The sequence below is a fragment of the Rhynchophorus ferrugineus genome, unplaced genomic scaffold (assembly GCF_030347505.1).
Source record: "Rhynchophorus ferrugineus isolate W39M unplaced genomic scaffold, kcgeb_rfMv2 rfM3, whole genome shotgun sequence".
NCBI classification, from domain to species: Eukaryota; Metazoa; Arthropoda; class Insecta; order Coleoptera; family Curculionidae; genus Rhynchophorus; species Rhynchophorus ferrugineus.
The window spans coordinates 37,614,800-37,642,610 of record NW_027472582.1 but is presented as its reverse complement, the minus strand read 5'-3'; the positions used below and the strand labels follow the sequence as shown (position 1 = coordinate 37,642,610).

General features: G+C 29.8%; 1 protein-coding gene across 1 annotated transcript; it reads left to right on the top strand.

Moving 5' to 3' along the window:
* The first annotated feature begins 484 nt into the window (after positions 1–484).
* Positions 485–8,719, top strand: LOC143193655 (S-methyl-5'-thioadenosine phosphorylase-like). The gene is made up of 5 exons (XM_076399980.1): positions 485–745; positions 822–956; positions 5,586–5,802; positions 6,076–6,238; positions 8,594–8,719. Exons 1-5 carry the CDS (start codon positions 556–558, stop codon positions 8,717–8,719), a joined length of 831 nt encoding a protein of 276 aa, XP_076256095.1. The 5' UTR covers positions 485–555.
* The last annotated feature ends 19,092 nt before the right edge of the window (positions 8,720–27,811 follow it).

Below are 27,811 nucleotides of genomic sequence, written 5' to 3'. Positions count from 1 at the left end.
TTAAACTGTTCTGGTTTACCAGGAAGTTCTTTGTATAGCACATCGAAATCACCACTTTGAATTCTCGAAACCATGCCTCACATGATTTTAAAGTTAGAGCATGCTCACCAGAGAGCTCATCATTTCTACCAACAAATGCTGACATTCAACGGCTTTTTGCTTTTGATTAAATAAGAAAAGTATTGCATGCCGCACATCCACGTTTTCAGGCACGACAATTGACATTTTCAAGTAAGTATAAATCTGCAACGGTGTTACTTTCGCATAGCTTGTATAGCTCTGAAGCTTGATGTCAGCAGAATAAAATGACATATGTGCCAAATCATAATACTGCATACTTAAGCCTAACGACATCTGTTTGTAAAACCGGTAATGAGTTTCCGACACACCTGGTATATATCATATTTAGACTACCATATATATCGACGTTATAGTGTTGATTTGTCATAATTCGAAATAAATGTCATATAATATATATTTTGTGTCGTCAAATTAATATCTAGTTGTATTTTTATATAGAAAACTTTTTTGTATATCGTTGCTAATACAGAGAGTATGGCTCAAATTAAAATTGGAATTATTGGCGGATCAGGTCTAGACGATCCAGATATTTTAAAAAATCGTATTGAGAAAAGTGTAACAACTCCGTATGGCGAACCATCCGATGTAATGATATTAGGGGAAATTGGTGGCGTTGTATGTGTTTTATTGGCCAGACATGGCCGTAAGCATGACAAAATGCCTGGTAAATATAGTTTTGTTTAAAGTTATTTAGTTGTAAATTGTCATTCTATACTGTTAATTATTAACGCGTTTTTGAGGAAATGTTAATTATAGAGCGAATATTTGGGCTCTTAAGGAAGAGGGTTGTACTCACATCATAGCAACAAATGCCTGCGGTTCCTTGAGAGAAACTATACCACCGGGGTCATTGGTTATTGTTGATGGCTTCCTCGGTAAGAAAATATTATACATGACTTGTTTACAATGTTTCTATAGTACTACTATAACTCTATGGCATTAACTATATTCAGATTCAGATCTGTAGTATTAACTCTTCTAAGTAATATGTATATAATTAATTAATTTATTATATTGATTATTAATAGGTGTCATTATTAGCATTGTACAAATAAGATGACGAACGTAATTCATTGCAGCATTCTGTTGTTACTTTCAATAATTAATTCCTTGCCAATCAGCATCTATTCTTGTACTTGTTATCGAGTATGTTAAAAAGTTAGTAATAATAATTTATAATTGTGTCGAAAAGAGCATTTTAGGTTACTAATTTAACATGAAAAAAAGGTGGTGTAAAAATGTAACGTATTTTATAAACTAGTTATTTTTTACATAATCATCAATGTGTCGATGGTATTGATTTCAACAGCAAGTTTTAAGACTTAGAAAATGAAGTTCAGTGATAAAGACTTCTAGGAAAACTTCAAAATTCTAACAATAATCTAAAATCATTAAGGGGTTAATTGTGTATCAAAGACTAAAAAACGTATTTTTACTAATATTTTAATGTCTAAAATTAAATATGGAAGTTTAAATTTAAACAAATGGCAGTTTTTGTAAACTTACATAGACACCGTCACCGTAAAGTTGTCTCTAGATCAGCAATATCCAAAGTATCAATTGGCTCTTGCCTTAACAAGTTTTGCTACGTTAGCTTAGCGTTAGCTTTTTAGATATAAATATATAAATAGTTATGATGTAATTATGTTCTTTATGGGTAAACTCGTGGCTGTTTCGGACAAATTTGATATCCGTAATGTGTCCTAAAGCTGAGATTTCTTTGTTGAATGTGCCACCAGCGACAATCTCTATTATATTTAAATCTGTAGAAAGTATTTTCAAGTAATTTTCCGAATTAACTGGTTCAAAATCTCATTATTATTCTGCGTAAAGCTACCAATACACCGCTTCAGAAGCTCTTTTTTTGTCTTAAATGGGATTGATAGCTGATGAAATGTCACTAGGTAATGGAGAGTATTAGTGTTTGAATGGCAAGGAGTGTTCATAGGAGAAGCATGCTGGCAAGTGCGCCATAAGTCAGGGCCATTAGGACTTTTATTTATCAAGCTGTTGATTTTTATCCGTGTTGTTATAATGAAACTGAGTTACCTATAGTCAATTCAAAACCCTAGTGATACGGAAGACCTGTCAAAACGTCTCAAGGTTGCCGCAGCATCTCTGAGTTTTAGTACATTTTGGCTCTGACATATAACAAAATTTTAATATAAATAAAATAATAAAACAAAAATGTTATGTATTATAATTTATTTTAACATAGTACATCTAATGCCTATATTATCGAAGAACTTAAAACTACAATTAATTATACAGCCACAACAATTTATAGGTTTGAGTTGATTTATTATATATACATTGCACTTTTTTCCACACTAGTATAGGTAGGGTTTTAGGCGCGTTTTTTAATGTATCTCTCGAAGGCCTAATGCACCTACTTAACAATTGTATATCCGAGTAATGTATTTTACTTTCATTAGAGAGCATATTTATGGTTAATGCTTAGTTCTTGTTTCTTTCCAGCAATGTATATGTGTAAAGTCATAATGATATTACTATATTTCTCTTTAGTTTGCCCTGTTACTATCTCTGTACATCTTTTTTGATAAACTACATTTAATTACTGCATTCTCTCTAATACATTTGCCATATCTGCAAAACCGTTAGTATTAGTTCTCTCCTCATAAATGTTAACCAAATTTTCATGTATATTCTGAACAACAACAATCAATTAACACTAATCATGTTAATTACTAAGCTGTTTATTTCCAATCTCTCAAAAATTTGCTCAAGATTCAACCATTTGTCAATTTCTTCTTTAAGGTGTCTGATAGAGCTCACAAAAACCGAAGGTGTTATTTTCGACAATGCCTCTTTCCATAAATCCAGACAGTTCTGGTTTGAATATCCTTATAAAATGCAATTAAATATTTCATATATATTTACCTAGTAATAATTTGAAATAGTCCATTATTTTTAAGTTATGGCTCATTTCTCCACGGTCGTCACCATTGGACTTAGAGGAAAACACTAATTCTGCACCAGTAATAAAACATTCCAATTTCAAGCATCAAGAACTATATGTTCCTAATCGAGAATTATGCCAACGTTTACCTTTTACCATCAAATTTTGCTGTCTTTAAACTATATTTATTATCATCCTGGCATGAGCGACCCAATGTCAATACCATTCTGAAATATTTATGTCTCATTTAAATATATGAATTAATTTAATCATTCTTCCTTGATTTTGTTATATATTTTTAAAAATTGTGTTCTTTTAAAAGCAATCTCTGGAAGTTCCATTAAACCCCTTCGTGGGTTTTCTTTACACCACTTAAATCATATATTAGCCAATAATGTATGAAGGGATATTCTACATCCCTCAAATAACTGTGTATGTTTTGGCTTTTTATGGATATTTTCCAGACTAACAATGTGTTAAAATGACGTTTGCTGGTTTATAACCCTTAATTATAATATTTTGAAGAATTTTGTAGACGATTGACAAACGAACGGCTTTTGCAGGCTCATTCGGTTACACGATCGAACTTCTCTAACAGCACTCCGTCTCTTTTGAAATAGAATAAAATGAGAAGGATAATATTGTCTGACTGTAAAACGAATTTACGACTTTAGACAGACACATATTGACCCACGTGTCACTACTGTTTTGAATTGACTATATATAGCGTCTTCTATATTTTGTATTTAATTAACTTATTTGTAGCCAAACGATAAACTATTCATTTACTGATTAATCCCAATGGCGGCTGTAATGAACTGAATATCTAAAACCAATTGCCCTTAGAAAATGAGGGCAAGCGACAGACAAACAATGGTTAAATCGTTCTTTTAAAATATACCTTCGACGCGTCAGACTGGCATGGCTTGATGGGCGGCAGTTCCGATGACTCTATTATTTAGAATTTTACTCTAATCCACCTCAAATTTTGAAAGAATATTCTAAATATGCTGCTAATTAATAAGACAAAATATCAATATTCTGAGTTTTTGAAACCCCCTTCAAAATTGATTGCTCATTAGTAGTCAGTAGTTTAAATTCCACAAGAACAATGAAAGAAAACGATATTAGTTTCTTTACTAATTTGGATCCCCAATAGCTCGATTTTCTTCTGCGTCGATGACAAAAGCAAGCGATTTTTACAACCTGTTATTATTGTTAATAAAAAATGAGCCCATTACTTCAAAATTATAGACGCGAAATTCATTAATATCAGTTGTAATGTATAATATCTATGCGTAATGTCGTTTTAATTTTTTTTTACTTCGAAAACTCTATTAATTAATAATTACATTTAATAAGCTCCCAAACTCGTCATGGTATATATCTTCCTATCCCTAATTCTTTTAGCCCCTAAAATCAAATGTAAATAATTTTATTTTGTTTATTAAACCTATGTTTATACTAATCAATATCAACAATTCTTTTTATATAGTCTATACAGTCTACATCTTGTATTACTTTTAAACGTCATAGAGCATAAGGAGAATAATAAAGAGTAAAACAAAAACATCCCATTAGAAGAACTTTTATAATATTTGTTGGATTGGCCTTTATTTGGATTGTACATTAACTTGGCAGAAGCACATCTGGACCAAACGCAAACAACTTTACAGCAAATTTCTTGTGGTGTTGGTTAACAAGTCGTCATTTCCACTTAAATAATGAGATCAAAATTATGATATAGAAAGTCATCATCAAACCTACAATACACAATACATCTGTGCATACAATATTAAAAAATTATAGGGCATTGCAGACAAGAGCTTTATTGAAATATTAGGATTCCAGTTCAAAGCATTAAGGGACATGCTCAAATTTCCTAAAGCAAAAGAAACTGTTATATCCTAAACAAGATATGAGAACCTGTATCTATATGCATCTAGAACTCAACATGACAACAGTGAACTAGGGAATAAGCCAGCATACTATAAAACATCACAGGAGAATTGTACAACATACAAGCGAGCTGGTACTGGCGTTGAGTAGAGTAGGATGTCAAGAGTACGCGAGGCTGAAGAAATGTGACATCCTCAGTCTCAGCAACACATGCACGTTGAACATATGAGCTCGATGCGCAGGTGGAAGCTGTCTAATAAAAAAAAACAAACAAATAGTTTAGAAGTTGGACATCACTTATCGGCACCACTTGATGCAGTTGAGATTTATAATAGTAGGTGGTCTGGAAGTTAGTGCTAATAGTTTTTCATAAATTCGACCTTTTTAAATTTTTTCATAAATTCTTAAGACATATGTTTTGAAGGAGCGTCAATATCTGTATCAGCGAACATCACATCGATGTTTATGGCAAGTTTGTAGCACGTTATTAATACCATATTCCTTTCTAAATAATGTTTGCATAATTGTATCTAGGATTATGTTGAAAAATACTATCTTTCATTTATTATATATTATAGTATATTGAACAACATTTAGGGAATATATTAACTAAACATTTGAAACATTATTGTACCTTATTGAAAATGAGATGAAGATATGTAATTTTTCCCAATTTATAATCTAGATAGAACTACAAAAAGACAACAAACATTTTACGATGGCGAGTCTGGGCATCCACCGGGAGTTTGCCATATGCCCATGGAACCCGCCTTCCATCCTCTTATGCGACAAGTTATTTTGGAAGCAGCCTGCGGCGCTAAAATAAAGGTACTGAACGGTGGTTGTATAGTTGTCATTGAAGGTCCGAGATATTCCAGTAAAATGGAAAGTAACATGTATAGGTAAATTATGGTAGTCATAACATTTTAATATATAGTTATTCTGTTTGTAAAAAATCTCCTAAATAGGTACATAGCTAAAATAATTTATTACATCAATAACTTCATTTAGTTAATTTAACATATCGGCTTAGGCTTAAAATGACTAGCTTAAGAAATATTATTTCTGATTTATACCGATTCTGCAAATCGAAATCATTATGTTATGTAATCATGTTTCATTATATTCTTGTGTGGTCTGAAATATTTTTCTTCCTTATGCTCATTTGTTTGAAGGCTACTTGGAGGTGACTTAATCGGAATGACTACAGTACCTGAGGTTGTGTTGGCTAAAGAAGTAGGACTTTTATATGCTGTTATTGCCATGGCGACTGACTGGGATTGTTGGAGAGACTCCGGCGAAAAAGTATCTCATGACGCAGTACTGAAAGTGTTTCAGGTATTAGATTAATTTAAAATTATTAAACATATAAGCAACATATTATTAATAAGTTATCCCTTAAGGTAATTAATGCGTACATTTAATGCTACAATTGTTTTGAAAAATTATTGTCAAAATATAATTTTTAATTCGTTTGTATGGTTTTTGTAGGTACGCATTTAAATATTACAATCGAATAATTACAATGGATTATCAATATTACACACACTTTTATATTAAAAATAAGATAATACAAGCCTTGCAATATATTGCCCTCGAGCTTTTTTAATCCTCCTGGATATTCTTTGACTGACTTCTGATAATTGACTTTCAATTCCTCACTTTTAAATAATTTAAACGAAAATTGGCAATTTATTTTTTATGGTGGAGCATAATCGTATCGTACAATAATGTTAAATTCGACAATATTAAGTGGATATATAGTAACTAGTAATAAGTAATTTAAGCTTAATTGAAGTTTTATAATAGTTATTTAAGGGGTAAAATAAGTGTAGAGGCTTCGAAACATTTTTTGTTGTTTCATAAATCGATAATACAACTATTCAAGAAGATACACTGAATTCCAAACAAATTCCAAAGTAAAATTACACACTATTTAATAGTTATAAGTTCTTTAGTGAGCTTTTTTTGGTCTAATTTTAGTGAGCTTTTTTCGGTCTGGGTTGTTTTAGAGATTTTGGATATAAATGTATAGAAGTATTACTAACTCAGCAAGGATAATTATATTTTAAAGTCAGGCCTAATTTAAATTACATAGCGTGCATTTCATTTATACAAAAATGTCTTCGTAAAACGAGCATGGAGGTTCAAGCCTCCATAGTACTAGATAGTACTAAGTACTAAGCCATAGTACTAAGCCGTAGTACTAGAGCTCGTAAAAGATCCTTTTACGGAAATTGGTATACAATCGGCAGTCAAATAACTGTAGTGAAAATGAAGAATAATGAGAAGAAGAAGTGAAAGAAGAAGAAGGAGAAGCAAGGAAAGAAGAGAATGAAAGAAAGGAAAAAAATAGAAGAAAGTGAAAATGAAGAAAATAAAGATTTATCGAGAGATGATTTACTGATATTTAGGCGGTCATACTCAAAATGCAAATAAAAGCTTAAATTCAACAGTTTAAAAAGTTTTGAAGTTTCAGCATATTTGGCTGCGTGCTTATTTAATGAATGAACTTATCAGTATTTTAACCATTCTGAATCAGATTAATATTACCGTTCGTAGCAGGAGCTTCAATTATGCCCAAGAATTTGACAGTCGTCGCATAATCCGACCAAAGTGAAACAGCTCTCTTTATACGAAAATAATAGCAGTAAGTTGAAAATTGCGTATATGATGTTGTGATAGTTGATTAGTTAGTAAGTTTAATATCGTAAATTTATTTTTACTTTTTTTTTATTGCAGTAAATAGTAAAAAAATGCTAAAAAATCATACTTGATTTTAACATTCCGTAAAAAATATAAATTCTCGTTTTTTTAAAATGTTAGTTCACATAGAAGAGACACTTAAAAAACTAATTTTTTTGAAAAATTTAGTTCAGATGAAAATTGTGATAGATGAAAAACCACATCGCGCGGCAGCCGATATCTTCATTGTGTGATTTAAATCAATGAAATTTGAAAATGCGTTTAGAATCTCTTAACTATATACAACATGCTGTCAAAATATAAATAAAATTAATTTACTTCTGATTTGTTAAAGAAATTATAAAAACTACCCGAAATACGGCGCCCTACACCTATTTCCCCTCTTAAAATGAATACATCGTGTTTTCACCAATAAAAATCGCTGATTAAAACACATGCAAGCACTTGATAAAATTTGTGAATATCATATATCACAGTATCAGCAGACAGAATAAACGAAAAATAGTTATTATCATTATTTTAGATTATACAAAGCAAATAGAAACATATGAAATGTAAGTTAGTCATGGAATTCATAGGATTTTAGCAATCGAAATAGTCTGAATACAACACATTATTTAAACAAAGATCGATCTAATATGTACAAGAGTGCCCTTACTTTTGCTTATGTTTATGCCTTATACCTTTATCGATGACAAACTCTCTATTCTGATATTTTTGATTCATTGTTTAATGATTGTTGCTTGATTTTGCGTTCTAGCTTTGAAGTATGTATAATAGCGGTCTATTTTAGTAAATACTACCTAATGCGTTTACTAAACCATGGTCATAACCAATACCTAATTCTGCTTTGTAACAAGGTTTCTCAGTAATACGATCAAATCTTTGGTCGAGGACAAACATAATAGTGAAACGGCGCCCCAATAATTATCATTCTTTAATCTATGTTCCTAATACGCACGTCAAATCTAATTTTTATGATTTTAGGAAAATGTAAAGAAGATTTTAAGTTTATTACAAATTATTATACCTAAAATGGCTCAGGAGAATTGGTGTGAAGCAATCGAAGAAATGCAAAAATTAGCTAAAGATAGTGTAGTTTTACCAAATTGATAAAATGTGGTAAAATATAATTGCGAAATGGATATTGTTTTATTTTTTAATCGTCTTCGAAAAATATTTCTCCGTCAATTGTGGGCCGGTTCTCAAAATCCTTTATTCGAAAGTTTGCACTTGCACTTGCGGTGGTCCCATTGGAGCCAAATCAGGATCTGTTGAGAGGAAGGGGGGAAAATCGAGGGAAATTTTCAAATTTCAAAGGCACATACAAATTTTTCACATATTTTTTATTTAAGATAATCAGATATTTGGGTATAATGTTATTGCTGAATTGATGTAATGAAAAATAATAAAAAGTCGTTCAGTGTAAAAGGCATTCATATTGCTAACTGTCGCATATAAGACATCGTAAAAATAGTACAAAATATACAAATCTGAATTAATATAACTGTTTGGATTCAGCACCGACTTTAAGTTAGTCAGTTGGTAGTAATTAAAATAATATTGTAAATTGCTAACTAGGTTTGGGTAGATATGAGGCTATATTGTTTGTATACAGAAGAATATAAAATACGTGTAGTAGATAGGTTTAATAAGGTTTTTGATTATTTTTATTTAGTTATTACAACGATTATTATGTACATATTTTAATTTAAAATGTTTTTTTTGTGTTGAAAATCTCAGTTTGATTATTTTTTACCTTTTAGTGATTTTATTTAACTTATATAGTCCATATTTACTTTTTGAAGTCGGTTCAATTTTTTTTTGTTAAAAATACTTTATAATATAGGATAATTATAAAAACCACATTTGTGACAAGTCACAAATACTATTTTAAAAATTAAAAGCAAAAATAAAAGAATTTAGCATAAATTTATATGCAAATCAAAGGCTTTACATACATTTATATTATACGTTAAGAATTGGTGAATAATTTATGATTTTTGCGGAATATTTATGAGTAAGCATTTATATTGATTTAATATAACAGTAGGTAAATTACCATTAATAAATTAAAAGAGTAGCATTCAGCAAAGCTTTCATAGCTAACTGATAATTTTTATTGTATATTTTAACAATAATTATCATAAAGTGCTTATGAAAACTAGAATATAAATAAGAGTTATATACAGAGTCATAACGTAATAATACTTAAATACTAGCTTATAAAATAGGGGTGTCGCAATTTTATATAAAATATGGCATCTTAGTTACAGTGTCTATATAGAGTATGTTCTGAAAGGAAAATAATTTTTACAGAAGATAACACTTTAATTTTAATATTCAGCGTGGGATGTTTTATCATTAAAATAGAAATAATAATGTCATAAAATGGGTACATATTAACCGCTTTAGTTCTGACTTTGTCGACGAACAATACAGTTTCAAGCTTATGAATAAGTCAAACAATAATTGAATGGTCGAAAATTGAATGATTTTGAAGAAACATGTACTAAACGATTTCAACAGTAACGGATATTGTAATTAATTTTCTAAATATATTTATATATTGCATGATATCTTAAATATTACATTACATATTTTATAAAATTATATCTGGAACACTATCTATTCCTTAACAGTAGAATTACAAATTCCATGCTTTTTGAAGATGCTAACTTTCATTAAAATATGCTCATTTTCGATCAAGTTATAATTCACAATTTAACAGACCAAGAAATAGCTAAATTCAGTCAGTCTAAGTTTGAATTGTTTCAACATCTAACTCATGATGAATAAGCTGGCGTTCATTGAATTTGGGTTTTTATCAAATGAACAGGTAATAATGCTTAAAGTATTTCGCAAGCTCTAAAAATAATTATTGTGGTGGGATCCATAAATTGGATGAGGGTTGAAAGAAGTTTAATTTCCACATTTGAAAATGTTCATTTCATTTTCAGGAAATTATTGAACAATTGTTTTAATTAAGTTCATTCTTATATTGTATGTATATGAAGTTTGTATTAGATTCTACAATTACATTTTTAATTTATATAATCTTTATCTAATGTCTAATTATTAAATTTGGAAATGTATAGAAATGTCTAGAAAAACACATCGAAGCCACATTAAAATTAATTCATAATACACAATTAAGTTATTCTAGGGTTTTTATAGAGAATACTTATGACGAAATGTGGATTTACATTAGGAGATGTGGATCTACAATACATGTGGAGGTTTTTTCCAAATATAAGGTTCTTAACTTTTGTTCTGTGTAGGATGCGATCATTTTACATATGTACCGAAACAGAAAAACATTTTTGAGCTTCGAGATTATCTCTACCAGAAATATTAATATTCAGCAAAAAATAGATTAATTAAGTTAAACCTGAGAAGCTATATTAAATACGAGGATGATTGAGAGCATGGATATGAGCAGCATAGGTTTAAAGCTTCTCAGGATAATCTTCAAGGAATTCTATTCGATATCAGTGAATAGAATTGACGAAGGCATTTTGAAGGATTTGGGTGCTTGAATTTGAGTCAAATTACTCTCTTTTGGGTTAATTAATTTATTGATTTATTTTGCTGTTTGAACCAGCAAATGTTATAATTCAATTACTTTGAATCCTTTATTGAATGAGCGTGTTCTCCCTTTATGAGATAAATATAGAACGTATTATGTTTTTTTTTATAATAAAACCTTCATTATATTTTCATATTCTTGTTCTAATTATTTCAAGAAATTAGGTGAAGTCTTGATTCCGAAACCCTTAAAACACTTTTAGAAATTTATATTAATATTGCTCTGTCACATGTCAATTGAATGGTTCACTTTCAACGATTTTGAAGTCGCAATTTTTATGCAAATCATAAAAATGGCCTGGATGGAAATATATTTAAAGATTATGAATTGCAAGACTTATTGGGCGAAAATCCATCTCAAACTTCCAAAGAACTTTCGTATAGCTTAGCTGACCACGAATCGACTATTTATAGATGTTTATATATATTGGAAATAATCTAAAAGGAGAATGAATTGATTGAAACTGTTTTTGCAACTCGCAGTTTACTTTCTTGCTAGGCAAAAAAAGTTAAAGTGTGTTCTGTGGCATATTGTTACTAGAGCTAAAAAGTGCATCTATATATTAAGCAGAAAATGTTAAAGGTTAATCCAGGAAAGCCATCTACATCGACAACTATAAGTTCTTGCTGTATGTATATTGGGATCAATGTCTATTATATTAGGAGCTGCTAAGCCAGAATATTTTTTTTCGACACGGTGTCGCTATATCACTAATATTAATTGAGTTTATTATATTGAATTCATAGCAATCCATTTTTCAGTTTAACTGTAAAAATTCCAACAGGGTCAATAGGTCATCCTGTTAATTTAATTCTACTTACATTTTCTGTCATTTTCGTTAAATGACGTGAAAGAGGTGAACAAATCTTATAGGTATTTTTTTATATTAACTTTTGTAGTATAATCGATGATTTTTTAAATAATGCGAAATTAGTTCTCCTATCTGGCGGAATACATTTAAATGCGACGTTTGATATTTTCGGAATATGTCCTCAAATTGTTTTGACATATTAATACTAAATGTGTTATTTTCAATAGTAACCATAGTTAGTGAAGGACAAATATCGTGAAAGTTGTTGAAAATAATTTGTTATAATAAACAACAATGCGTACTATGATGTATTTCATATTTAATTGGATTTTTGCTTTCATGCAACCATGCTGTTGGAGGGTTCAATAATTATATTTCATTATTGCTTCAATTGTTTTTAATAAATAATTTATATTGATATATAATTTCCATTTCAGGTAATAGTTTTACTACATTACTTTTGATATTACACCAAACAGTGGATTCATCTAAATTATATATTAAAATTAAGACAGATTTGTAGACTGTCTATATATGCAACAATTTTCTGTCACAGTGTATATCGAATTGGTAAAGGATTCCCTTGAACTTGTTGAACCTTGAATTGTTGATTTTCCTATAATTGAATCTTTTATAATTACCCTAGATCTATGTTGAACTTATTACATTAAAATGACTAGATATATAATAGATAAACATCAGATATATTTTAAATAATACAGCTTTCATAATTCATAATAATTTGTTTAAAGAATAATTAAGTAACGTGCTTATTTAGCTTATTAGCTTATTTTGGTATCCAGTTTTATGTAAATTGTAAAAATCTGTTTAATAGTTGATCTTTGGTACCATAATTTTGTCACGAAAAACTTACTGGATTGTCCGTCATCTTTAACATCGAATTACCAAAATTTTCAGATTGAAAACGAACAAGGCAATTCTGATATTAAAGTTTACTTAAGAAATTATCACCATAAACACTATGCGATGTTTGGTCAATATGTACTTCATGCTTCTCTCATAATCTAAAATATCTCTCAACTTTTGTCTCGCTTTTGTTGATCTTGATTTGTTCTTTTCGTTTCTTAATATTTTCGTGAATTTTTACTACCATTTTTTACTGACCTAAATGCAACAAAGGAATAAGTTTATTTCCATCGACAGAAACCACCTGATATTATATACATTTTGATTGATACCATATATTATGACACCATGACTAGACACAGTAATTATTGAATTATTGGATAAGCTCAAAGTTGTAATTTTTTTAACGCAAATAGGAGAAGTTTGAGAAATAGTAATGTGCATAATATTTAGCAATAAAACCTTGAATTTAAAAAATAATCCCTCAAAATTAATTCACTGTCGTTGTTTAATATATTAAAGAAGTAAACAAACGAATTTTTGTAATTTAATTCCAGTATTAATAAAGATGTTTTGAATATTATAACTAAAATTAAAGTGACACAAATTAATTCGGCATAATAAAATGCTTATTAATATCTGAAATTCTAAGTGCTTTTAAATTAAAAATGTAATTTTAAGCAATATATCATGCTATGATATGCATCTCAAAAATCAACATTAATCCGCGTCGTCTTAGCGTCTACGTAAATTTTGGAATACAAAATAGATATTAAATTATTTAGATTTATTGGTCAAAAAAGCTTAAAGCCATTAACTTTTTACATTAGACCTTTTAAGTAGGTTATATAACATTTTGTTCCGAATAAATGTTTGGTTTAAAATGCTATTTTAATCGATCGGATGACCTTTATGGTCAATGTTTCCTCTAAGTTTACAGATTTTCGATGAGGCATGTCTAACCTTTATAGCATCGACACAACAGGTTTTTGTTGATAAAATCGTTTATAAGTAAATCAAATTGACAAGTGATTTTGAATTTCTTAATTAAATACTGATGAGCAGAATAACAGGCAAATATAATTTATTTCTGGAGAGAAACTGAATGCCGACATCAAATTTGGTAATTTTTTTTATTAATTATTATTATTATTAATATGTTTCAAGAACTAATTTAACTACTGATTTATATTTTTATATAAATATAAATATATATATATATATATATATATATATATATATATATATATATCTGAATCAATTTTTGTGCTTTTATAATTGTAATAGATAATACCATTTCTAATATCCACTTTTATAGCTTAAGGTTCACTAATGAAATAAGTGACAAAATAAAGACACATATAATGCAATCTTTCATATATAAAGTTGTAATCAAGTTTTACGTGCCTGCTTTATCACAGGGCACACTATCAAGCGGGGATAAAAAAGAGATTTTAAGATAGTTTATACAAATATGTGTTAACACTTTATTTGTAAAAAAACACAGATAGCCGGATAGTCTGGGCCGTATTACATAACATCTCCCCTCTAAACAACAGCCACATGGATGTACGTAGTCGTTATTTTGTCTGAATTGCTTATAGTTGTAAAATTATGTTTGAGCATCGCCTGCACGTTCGTCTGCCAGTTTGCCTTTAAAGATTTTCGAAATAATATTTTTTATAGCCAAACGTCCATGGTATCCCCATATGGAATGGTTTCCCAGATTCGATGACTCCAGATTCCTATAGTCTATGGCTCAGAAACTGTAAGAACTGCAGATAGGGAAAATTTATTAGGGAGAATGCAGTGATTAAATCTAATTTTATCAAAAAAATACACAAGGGCAATAACAGAAGAAACTAAGAATAAATACAGTGATATGAGAATGATTTGACAAGAAACACAGCAAAGAAGGAAACAGGAACTAAACATATAAAAGTAAATATGTTCTTTAATGGAAATAAAATTCATTACTTTAATATACATATATTAATCACGCGAATTAAGACTTCGGGGGTACCATAGATGGTTTAGAAAATAGTTCAATGTAATTTTAATTAAATAACTCGAGCCTACAAATTATTGTGGTTATTTAATTAACTGTAGTTTATGCCCTTAGATAAAACATGTATTAGATGTACAACAATGTTAGAATAAATTATACTTTATAGCATTTTTATTTCATTATTTTATGTATGTTAGAATGTTGTTATATATCAAAATTAAAATAAACTAAAACGCCCAAACTTAATGGAAACATTGCAACAATTTGAACTCATAAATTGAGATGACGTGAGTTCACTACTACTTTTGACAGACTAAGTGATGAACAATGTATACATAAAATCAACTTATAAATGTGACTCTAAAAATATTATATTAATATATATTGAACCAATAAGGTTAATTGGACCAGCTGTAGATTATTGGATTAAAATGCAGTAGTTAATGCAGTCAAAAAATATATTCAACGACTAGACAACTTCATCGACTGAATATGCATGTATTAGCATCAGAAATACATTGATTGACATTATATAGACTGATCTGAAAGATAGAACGTTAAGTGAACTTCTGAATAATAATTTAATAATAAGCTGAGCGAAGTATGTATATGTATATTTTGAGAAGGCACAAAATATATTTCATTTTTTATGTTCGATATTTGTATTGATAAAGTTATCACTCCTTAGAAAAGAATTATTTTATTTTTGATACTACTACACTTTGTGGCTTATGGACTAAACAAACGAGAGTCTATAGCTTTTAAAAATTATGCTGTAAAGCATATTACGTGATCTATTTAAAGCGTTTGAAAGTAATTATATTTGAATATTTACTATTTAATATAAAATTAATTCTCTAGATAACCCAATAGGAGTTGGACAAAATTTAATGTTACGGGAAAAATAGAATAATGATAAATAGTTTTTCTCTCTAAAACTATTCATAACTTAAAAATATTGTATTTGTGTTGATTTGTTTATTTATATTTTTGTTATAATCAGTTAATAATACGAAACTATATTTCAAAATACCACTACAATGTATATATATATATATATATATATATATATATATATATATATATATATATATATATATATATATATATATATATAGAGGGATTTAGGTTAAGTTATTCATGGTTCAGAGCTCTAGTATCTTCTATACTAAATATCTTCAGCATAATTGAAAAGAAAACGATCCCAGATAAAAAACTACTACTAATCTATTACAAAATGTCAAGTTAATTAACTATAATTATATAAAATCATAGCCATCTCTAATACAATACGACGAAATAATTAATTTATTAATTAAGAAGATTAGGATTTTATATCAAATATATTTTAGGAACTTTATCCTTTGGAATTATATGTTGCGTTATTTAATATTGTGAATCTTAATTATCATTCAATGAATTAATAGGCAATGAGCAGATTCAATAGCAAATATCACGGCATGCTTTAATTAATATGCCAATATTATCAGAAGCTTCTTTAGTTGTGATTTGGCGACTATTCAGAGTCAATTTAGATTTTCATCGGCTTCTGACGTGTTGCTGAGGAGTCGTGTATTCATATTCTCAACATCTTCACGGCCTTTTGAAAAATATATATACTATTCGTAAACATCAGATTTAGTCCGATAATAATTCCGGTAAGATATTCGCCGAAATCCATCAAAAAGTTTAAAGTTATTGCACTTTGTATTATTTTAAAACAAAATTTTATGGAATTTCTCTTATTCATTATTTAAAAATAATGTATGATCATTAATATTATATTATAATGTATTTAAAAATAGCAAATTAATTAAAATAATAAAATAATTAAGTAAATAATAAAATAACAGCATTTAAATCAGAAATCTCTTATAATGTCAAAATTGCTGTTTCTTTTTCAACAATTAGGAAAAAGCCAATATAGATACTTTACATTCTACTATTCTATTTCTTACAGGATTTCCAACACAACAGCAGGAAATTGAGGCAATCGTACCAATACAGCCCGTGATATTTTAAAGTTATTCAAATAGAGAGTGCTGACTCCAGAGAGTTTTCAGGGTTATTTTTTAGAACACCTCATATACCTATACAATATAGCTCTTCTATATATAATATACTTATATAGATACCTTAATGCACCAGTGATGTTTTAAATTATTTTTTATTATAAAATCACAACATATATGATGATATTTTATTTCTATGATATATTTATATACGATATATCTTGCGATTTTAGCCACATTAATCTATTACTGTATTTTTTACTTCTTAATGGTGGGTTGTGAACTGTGGTCCTCGGCATTAAGACGACTTGCCACTGAAAAATAATTTATAATTAAATTTAGAGACCATCCCGTACTATATTAGTTAATGGCGTGTCAGTTAATACGAGATGTTGTATTATTGTTTATGAATTATCAAAACATTAACAAACCCGTAATTATTGCAGCAGTAATAAACCTGTCGACTTCACCACTATATCTATCAAGCCCGCTATTTTATTAATAAACTTCAATATGAGCTGAATGTAATGTTGGTTGAAAAAGGGGTTAATTAACTTGATTCCAGATTTTTGTCCATAACTCCCAGAACTTCTACAGTAACGGAACTTAATATGTTATATCAATATGGTACAGAATATGTTACTGTTAATTCTTAAATTAAATTAGGAAATATTGATAGCACGAAGAAATAATTAAAACACTGTTAAGAAGGGTTGAAAAACTAGAAGTTATCAATAAGACAGCTGCCAAAGCCAAGAAATAAGGGCCAACTATTAGAATTGCTACCTGGAATAAAAATTGGTTATTACAGCAAGTAAGTCTACAAATTAGTTATATTTCTTTTAGACCAAAAAATAGACATCTAATTTATTTATTTAATTTGTGAAACACATTTTACGAAAGAAATTTCGCTAAAAAGGGAAGGTTGCCGTTGTACTATACTATCCATTTAAATAATACACTGGAGGATTCAGCTATAAAGAAGAATAATAAACGATATGACTTTATGTAGGAAAAATGCGAGGTATAAGCAATATCTGTAAAAATTCGTACAAAATCTAAGGGTTATACAGTTTTTGCGGTATACTGACCACCCAGATATGCACTAGAAAAATAGGAAAAATCGAACTATTTCCGATGTTAGGAAACAAGGGTTACAGCTATATTACACTTAATTTGAATTAAATATGCCAAATATATATACCAATCTACCAGTAAACTAACGGTCTAGCCATCAAATGTGAAGAAACATCAGACCAGCTTCTTCATATTGAAAAATATGTCAACTAATTATATTAATGCTGAAGACATCACTTTTCCGTTGTTTTTTACCAAAATACCAAAACAACGACAATAAAAACAAAAACACCGATTTGTTAAGAAAAAGGAGAGTGAGTAAAAAAGATAGCGAGAAGAAGTGCTAAGTGTTGCTGACAGATTTAGTCCCTTAACTAATCAAATAGATATGAAGATCGAGTTATAATTATATAATTAGAGTCCGACTAGGGCCCGACTATAATAGAGTTACTAGTTAATAATAAAAAATATGACTCAATAACTTTAAAGGAAGTTATCAACGGAATTTTGAAAAATTTCCGTATTAAAAAGGCTACAGGATATTGTAATAAATGGCCAAATGCTTAAAAAATTGCCAAGAAAGAGTATAATTAAAGTAGCAGCTATAATACGATTGCAATACGTGCCCATTTAGTGGGAGATTAAATAATTTATTATAACCCCTAAACCAGCTATATTGTACAAGAGCAAAACACCATACAAGCCAATATGCTGGGGGATGCAATTGAGAAAACATCTGAGAAAAATTAAATTTGTTCAGCTTAGTTTTCAGCTGAATATTTCTAGACGTGGCTCAAGCCCTTGATAAGTGTATTATGAGGACCTCGCATACAAGTTAACACACAGATTACCATGTGAGCCAGATTCGCAAATCTTACATCTTCTAACCGGGTGTATCACAAAGCAGTGTCCGTGGACCAATCTTGTATTTACTTCATACTAGTGATATCCCTAAATGCGAAGGAGTAATAATGGCCACATTTGCTGATTATACTGCACTACTCGCTGCAACTAACAATATTGAGACAACTGTAAGTAGAGTACAAACAGCTGAAAATAACATTACTGAGTCGACAAAAATTGGCGATAATAAAATTGAATGGTACGAAGCCTACATATGAAAATTTCGAATAATTCCGTATGCGAACACAGCAAAATACTAGGGCATGGTACTGGACTTCAAGCTCAAGCGGAAAAAGCATTTTAAAGAGAATCCAATTTTTAAGATATTCTGGTTACTTGGAAATAATCAACAATTAACACTTCACATTAAATTATAATGATAAAAACATCTTATTAGTTTAGATCAACGATTGCAATTATGGGGGTGATCCATACTTACCAAAACAAAGCTTTTCACGGTATCATTATCGTACCCTGGTATATTAGAAATGAGAATATATTCGAATCTAAGGGTATCAATAAGGTCAAAGGTCAGCGAAAAACACCAAGAGATTTCATAAACATAAAAACGTCGAAACATGAACTGCTTGACAACAATGGACTTACGCGGAGTTTGGGAAGACAAAAACCTTGTAAACCGATGTAGTTAAAATATATGTGAAAACTATGAATGTTTTAAAACTAAACGAAAACTAAACGTGTTTTAAAACTTCGCTACACCAGTGGGAGTGCGTCCATCATATGATAGTTAAGTTTAGATTTGAAATCTTACATCTGGGCTTTAAGAATAATATGAAGGAAAAATTACTAGATAGCTGTAGGTAATAGCTAGGTCTAATATGTGTGCTATATGCATTAAAACATATATCAATTGAAATTGTGTTTGAAATTTATTAACGTAAAAAATAGAAAAAACCTAAATTAATTTTTTCCAACCTATATTATGAGAAAGATATTTATCAAGTTGACGAAATATAGCCATTTCAGATTTTATCTTACGTAAACTTATATAATGATTAAATATACTAAGGTCTAATCGAGGATCTATCTATGCAGCATTCTCTGCAAATCATTCTGATTTTTGGAAATAAGACAAAAATATGATTAATAGCAGTGATGCTTATGATATTTTATTTGCTGTCACTCAAAAAATAACATTAGCTGGTTTAATCTACAATAAAAATGTCTGAGTAATGTTAAAAACATATTTCGGATTTATCATTGATGCAATTACAATGCAATTTTATTTTATATTACTTAATATTTATGAATAATGAATTTTCTTATATGGTATAAAGGATATTCTTCACTTTCTACTTATAACCTGGTTATCAAAATATCTAAGTAGGCTAGGCATTTTATTTATTTTAAGCTTCTCATTAGCTATAAATCCATCGTTCAAGTGGCGGCGAAACTGATGTTCTCCACTTCTTTCCCTTGTCATCATCATCATAATCAATCTATGCCTCAGGACTTAGTGGGCAGCATTGAATCCCGTTGATATTTTTGCTAGATAGGCGATCCGTTAGTTGGCAATACTTAGACGTTTTATTCATTCATTATCAAGCCATTAATGCAGATCTCTGTATCAGCAAATATAGAGCTATCTTTAGCGAACATTAGATCGGTTAAGGAGTTTGTAGCATCATAGTGTAAGCCATGTTTGTTTTAAAAACTATTGACATAATTGCAATTGCGACTATGTTGAAAAGCAGCGAAGAGATACATCTCCCTAATGAAAATCAGCTTGAATCTCAAATGGATTAAAAGGCGTCTGAAGAAGTTTAGTAACTCTTAGAGGGATATGTACAGCTTTCAAAGCTAGCCAAAGTGAAGACTATTGTATATATTGAAAACCAATAAATAATAAAAACGACAATCGAACTCTTTATATCTAATGGTTTTCCTATTAGTGATTGAGTAATCGCGCCTGCTCTTCTCTTATAGTCTGCTCGCGACTTCAAGTGTCATTTGTATGATCTTTATAAATACTTTCCGACAATTCATAGGAGAGCATCGATAATCCTTATACTGTTTACTGTCGCCTTGATTAATATAGGAACAATTGTCGTTTTCATTTATGCTGACAACTGTTTCAGATCGCCAAATGTATGTAAGCAGCGCTTGAAGCAGTTGAAGCGTTTTCTCATAATTTCTTTCGTCAGTTGGTCGATTCCAACAATCTTACTATACTTCAACAATTTTACTAATATCAACTAATATGATGTTTTTATGGAAGAGCTTCTCAAGCATTCAACATACAACACTTCCATTAAACGAACTGTATATGAAATATTTGAATTTGTATATAATATAAATTAAATTAGAAAATATATTTATTTTTTGCGTTTTGCAGAAAATAAAAACAACATCTTTAACAAATTATAATATGATATATTTAAAAAAGTGCCACTAGAAGATTATATATTAATATAAATGAAATCCTGAAAATGTAAATATTCCGCTCATCATATTCGTATTTCACAGCTAGCTATCAGTCATGCTATACGAGTGTAATGCCTCTTAAAGAAATGACCACAGGGATAAACGTAGTCTAATCTGCTTAGAGATGTAGTAAAATAATTTGAAAATATCGCTAGAACCTTAGTCAGCTGGTTTGCCTTTGATAATGTTTTGAACTTGGTGTCTGAACCCAAATTTCTATGCTATAGCCTGGAAGGAATGTTTTCCCAAGTTTTAGTGTCTCCAAGTTCTAGCAGTATAAGCTGATCAACTCACCTTTGGCCGTACATCCTGGATTGCTAGCTTCTATACAAATTCTAGTGAATTGTTAGTTTACAGCAATTTCAGTCCACCTTACATCTTGAACGGTTATGATTATAACAAAAGTAAACGGACCAGGGTGTTTTTTAAAGCACACATGTTTCATAATTCTAATAGTGTATGGCTAGAGGTTTTTGAGCAAATTCAGTCCGCATTTGGAGACCTAACAGCATGAAACTGCAGTACTTTCGCCCAAATACCAAGTTAATTCCTGTTAACTAAATGAATCCAAAGGAGAATAGTCTTATGTTCTCTCCGGATCTTGTCGACTGCGCCAGTTATGAAACGTATAATGTTTAGAAACAAACATTTTATAAATATTTTATTTGAGAAACATTTTATTTTAACGCAAATAAGTTATAAGACATAAAATTAATAATAAAACATTAAAAAAAATCAGTAAAAATGTAATCAGTAAAAAAGCTTTTATACAGTATTATGTTATAAATTAAAATTTCGTGTAAAATATTATATTTCATTCAGGCAATATAGGCAATAGGAAAACTTATACACATTGAAAATTTATTGTCAATATTTGGTTCAGAGATAATTTCTATATTATTTTTTATATTTCATTTTTAACTTGATATATCCGCAAGCTTACTGTTTTCCTGAATCCTTGAGATTTAAATATCCTTTCTATTTATTTGATCAATAATTTACTTACGTTTGATATATTGTGAAATGTCCGCCAATTTTTATTGTAAATTTATAGTATAATATTAATTATGAAAAATTCAACATAACAGATTTAGATACATAAATTATGTAGATGTTAATTAGTTGTTATAACTTTCTTGTGTTAAAAGTGTAATCGCCGATAAACAAATAGTTTCATTTGTTTTGTATATAGAAAGCACAAGCCCTCTTATCTAATATTTTATATACCACTAAAATATGTTTAATTTTGCAATAATCATAGTGTATTGATGATATAGTATTGTGAATTTTAAATAATTTAATTCCTAAATCTTTAATGGCTTTTTCAAGTGAGTCAAGGATTGTTATCTTCACACAATAAATTGTAATTAATGAATTTCTAGTCAAAATTGATTAATAATGATAAAGAAAGATGCTGTAACGTTAAATACTGTTTACCAGAATTATGAACCATAAATTATTCGTGAGATTTACTTTTCACCAGTCATTGCGTAATTGGTATGCTACAAGAGTTCTGTAATATTAACTGATAAATTTTACATTTGAAGTGTATTTACTTATATAATTTGGAGTTTTTCGAATCTAAATAAATACATCTTCAGTTGAGATTTTCCATGGTCATAGTAGCAATAATACCGTGCGACTATTTACATATAATTCTGAGTGTCTGACTACATTGCTATAAGGATTAAAGCGATTACGTGTAACTGAACAGTGTAGAATTATTATTACGCATGAAAATAAATCAATAGGGCATATAATAAAGCCATGTTTTTATTTATTAATATATTATTTATATTATCGACCAATTATTTCTATTTCACTTAAATAATTAATTAGTCATTGATGCCTCTTATCTCTGATAATCCTCATAAATACATTTTATCGCTTAAGTTAATCTATTTGGTTTTCAACACAATTGATTCACGGATTTTTAGTTTCCACCTCTAAAGTAATAATTTCGAGAAATCTCGACATACTTTCCCTCTTCTCGTTATATTTTCGATTGATATAAATTATTAAGCATAATAAAAGAACAGCCAGAAATCAGAAGTGCATGTTATTTTTATATTTGTAGTCTATTTTCGTATATTTTTAAATCCAGCTATTTTATCAATGTAGAGATACTCTGTGAGTGAATTTCCTCTTGCATTCGAGACAGAAGTGATCCTGGTATCATTCTGGAGATAATATCAGATCATGTTAGAAATTATGTCATTCATCATCATCTCTTGAAATCAGAAAAAATCTAAGAAGGTTGATTTTTGTAAAATATTGTTGGCCTTTGCAGGACTAAGTATTATCAGACGACATCTGATGTTTTTATAGGTAACATAACTTTTTGCCGAACAATATGTTATTTCAGCGCGTTTAGCGTTGTTCATAATAAAAATCACCTCCAGCAAAATTGCTAAAAATACTACAAAAATTTGTTCCAACGTACATTACATGGAAGTGCATTGATTTTCAAAGGGAATATCTTCAGAAACAATAAATTTTGATATAGAATATCAATATTATTATTATTTGACTAGAAATGTATATTGCAGTCCTCGGAGAATGACAACTTTTGGCTTTAAATTTACTACGGATAAATTTATCCGTTTCAATTTTGAACTTTTACTTCTATTATTATCTACTAAAGGAAAAAAAACATAATTGGATGAATATCAAATTTTAAAAATCCTGAGCGTTGCCTTTAGTCTTGCAATTAAGAGGCTTATGTTCCATATGAAAATTATTCCCAGCTTGGTTGGCGTAGTGGTAAAGGCGACTGGGCGGTCCACCTACTGTTGCGATAGTCGCGTTCGAATGCTGCTGGGGCATGGTCGTAAATTTATGTTTGTGATTGTTTAATATTTGCGATTGTCCTAAGCAAGAGTGTAAAATCCGACAAGGAAAATGTTTCCAGTAACGCCAGTAACCAGGCTGGATAAGACCGGATGTCTTCTGGGATGATTTCTAAGCTGGTCACTCGCCAGTCGGTAGGTTTAATGCCGACGACCGAGGTTCGCAGTCCACGTTAAACTATAAGTCCAGTCCCGATAAACCTTCGTTGGTAAAAAGGAGACTTTAAATATATAAAAAAAATATTCCCATATAAATTTTCTAGTTTAGGCATAAAAAAGAGTGTTTCATACAGAATAACAACACAACATTTGTGCTATTACTAGTAAAAACTAAGTCTAGAAAGAAATGGTATAAATAAGTAATTAAAAAAATTTGGGTATATTTGGTTAGAATAAAAAAATAAATAATGTCAGTAAAATATGTTAGAGCGGTAAGAATTGATACTATTAAATATTAAGTTACTGAGGTTTTCATTGAAAATATATTTTGTAGATGAATGAAGTGTTAGTATGGACACTCAAAAAATGAAGAAAAGTATAATGTTAGATTCAGTAAAGAGAAGCCGCTCACGTGCGATTCAAAATTGTATGATAAAAGTGAATAGTTCTAGGAAACTGTGGATCAGATCTTTGAGGGATGTAGGTAGTATTCATATACTGTTAGGAGATGAACTTCTAGACAACTACATGAATGATAAGAGCAGAAACAACTAAAAATGCGTATCTAATTAATATAACAGGTCAACTGAAATGTCTCCGACCTCACACGTAGATGGCGCTACTAGAATTAAATTAATATGCTTTTTAGTTAGCCTTAACCCTCAAAAGATGCGTGTATAAATTTGACAGCTGTCGGATCATTACTTTGTGAATTATAACATTTTGAGTGTAGCAAGTAATGTGAGAAAAATGGATAAAAAGGAATTTCGCGTGTTGATAAAATATTGCTTTTGAAGGGAAAAAATACAGTTGCAGGAAAAAATTGGTTTGATGTCCAGTTTCCGGATACTGCCCCAGGAAAATCAACCACCAAGGGTTGGTATACTTAGTTTAGACGTGGTGAAATCAGCACCGAAGACGGTGAATGCAGTGAACGTCCAAAAGAGGTTGTTATCGACGAAAACATTAAAAAAATCCACAAAACCTTTTGAATGACTGTAAATTGAAGCTGAATGAAATAACAGACACTATAAAGATATCAAATGAACGTGTACATCATATCATTCATGAATATTTGGGTATGAGAAAGCTCTGCGTAAAGTGAGTGCCATGCGAGCTCACTTTTGACTAAAAACAACGACGAGTTGATGATTCGGAGCAGTATTTGAAGATGATCAGGCGCAAAAAAAAGAGTTTTGCGTCGATATGTGACAATGGATAAAACACGGCTCCATCATTTCACTTCGAAGTCCATCGGCAGTCATCCCAGTGGACCGCACACGATGAACCCGCACCAAAGCGTGGGAAAACGCAACAGTCGGCTGTCAAGGTTATGGCGTCTGTATTTTGAGATGCGCATGGAAGGACCATCAACAGCGACAATTATATAGCGTTATTGGACCATTTGAAAGACGGCATCGCCGAAGAACGACCGCATTTGGAGAAAAAAAGTGCTGCTTCACCAAGACAATACACCGTGTCACAAGTCAGTGAAAACGATGGCAAAAACCATGAATTGGGCTTTAAATTGCTTCCTCATCCACCGTATTCTACACATGTGCCCCCCAGGGACAATTTTCTGTTCTCAGATCTCAAAACAATGACCGCTGGGAAGAAATTTTCGTCGAATAAAGAGGTGATCGACGAAACTGAGGCCTATTTTCGAGCAAAATACAAATCGTACTACAAAAATGGTATCGAAAAGTTGGAAGGTCGCTATAATTAGTGTATCACCCTTGAATTATGTTGAATAAAAAATAATTTTGCCAAGAATATATGTTTTACTATGGTAGGCCAGGGACTTTTCAATCGACCTGTTAGGATAATTGTAAAAATATATATTATGTGTAAGATTTAGTGCGTAGATTTGTGTGTAATTTTTAAGTATATACATGAGCATTTGTTTGGAATATATAGGAGGGATACGATCACATTAAATTTTTTTGACAAGGAAATGTAAAATGGAAACACAGCAATGAAGGTAACAAGAATTAAACATAAAAAGGTAATTATGCTCCTCAATGAAAATAAAATACATTACTTGGATATAAAAGTGTTAATTATTGAGATTGGCCCTCCAGTGGATAACACTACATAAAAAACGGGTTTTAACCTGCTTTTGATGGGTTGTGCGGAAAATAGTTCAATGTAAATATAATACAATAACACTACACTTCAAACTATTGTGGCAGCATAATTTACTGTAATTTACCAATTCACTTTTTGTCACAAAAGTTGTGTTTTGTTAGTGAATTTCTTGACTAGGGCATAGCATGTCGTATTTTCGAGAAAAAAAAATTAAGAATATTTTTGTAATTGTAACTGTTATTTCTGAGTATAAAACGTAACTTTTTCTGCCGCCCGCTTTTGCTCACACCATACGCCAGAAGGCGTTTTGTTTGCTCTCATTTTAACATTGAGTTTGTTGTCTAGATTTAAGTCCGTTCAATATGATTAAATGAAACTAAAGTTTTGCAGAACATTTTTAAATGAATATAAAAAATTAGTATATATTTTTTGTTTCTTAATGGTATAGATAACCTGTTCATGATATCAAACATAAATGGAAGTAGTAATATTGCAACAATCACTTGTTATTCGGTACATCTACAAAATAGTATAAACCTGTTAGTTGTTATAACAGATGACATTAAAAACGCATAAGGTATAAAATAGGTGTAAATCATCATATCAATGTGGGAGTGTAAAATTTTTAATGTATTAAAAACTCTGCACGTGCAATGTTCATAAATCATACGGATGAATGGGATAAAAACACACAATAGGGTAATAAAATAATATATATTGTTTATTCATCATATTATATAAAACTGTTTTGATATATTATTAATAAGCAATGGTTAAACTAAAAGTTACTTTAAAGTTATATAAGAGAGTTTTAAAGGAAACGCGATATATGAGTTTGAAATTGGCTGAAAATATCATAAGCATTAGTCAATATATTGAGCAATAGTACTATAGCAACGAAGTATTATGCATGTATTTTATTCAAGTGAATGTCTTGCATTTTCAGTGGCTGGATTTACTGTTTACTATAGGTGAATTATAGACAATGGCCACGTGTCACACCCTTGAGGGAACGTGATGAGAGGTTATACTTTAATTTTTCCATTTGCTTTTATAATTTTATTATTATTTGGAAATAAACTAAAGTTTGTGAATTAATATTGAAAATAACAATTTAATTTAAGTAGTTTCCTTGCTCTTCCCATTTTGTTGTTGTTTCCAAAATTATTCTCGTGATTGGTAAAGATTGTAAAAACGCTTCAGTTTATTTAATGTTGTAGCCATAGATGGTATACTTTTTCTTACAATTAGTATTTCTTCCAGTTCCGTATCTTCAAATCTTTTTTCGATCGATGTTTCGTTTTGTGTTATTTTTCTTTGTTCCTATGGCCAATATTACCACATTGCAACCGTCTAATTATTTATTAATTTAGGCATATACATTAATTTAAAAGGAT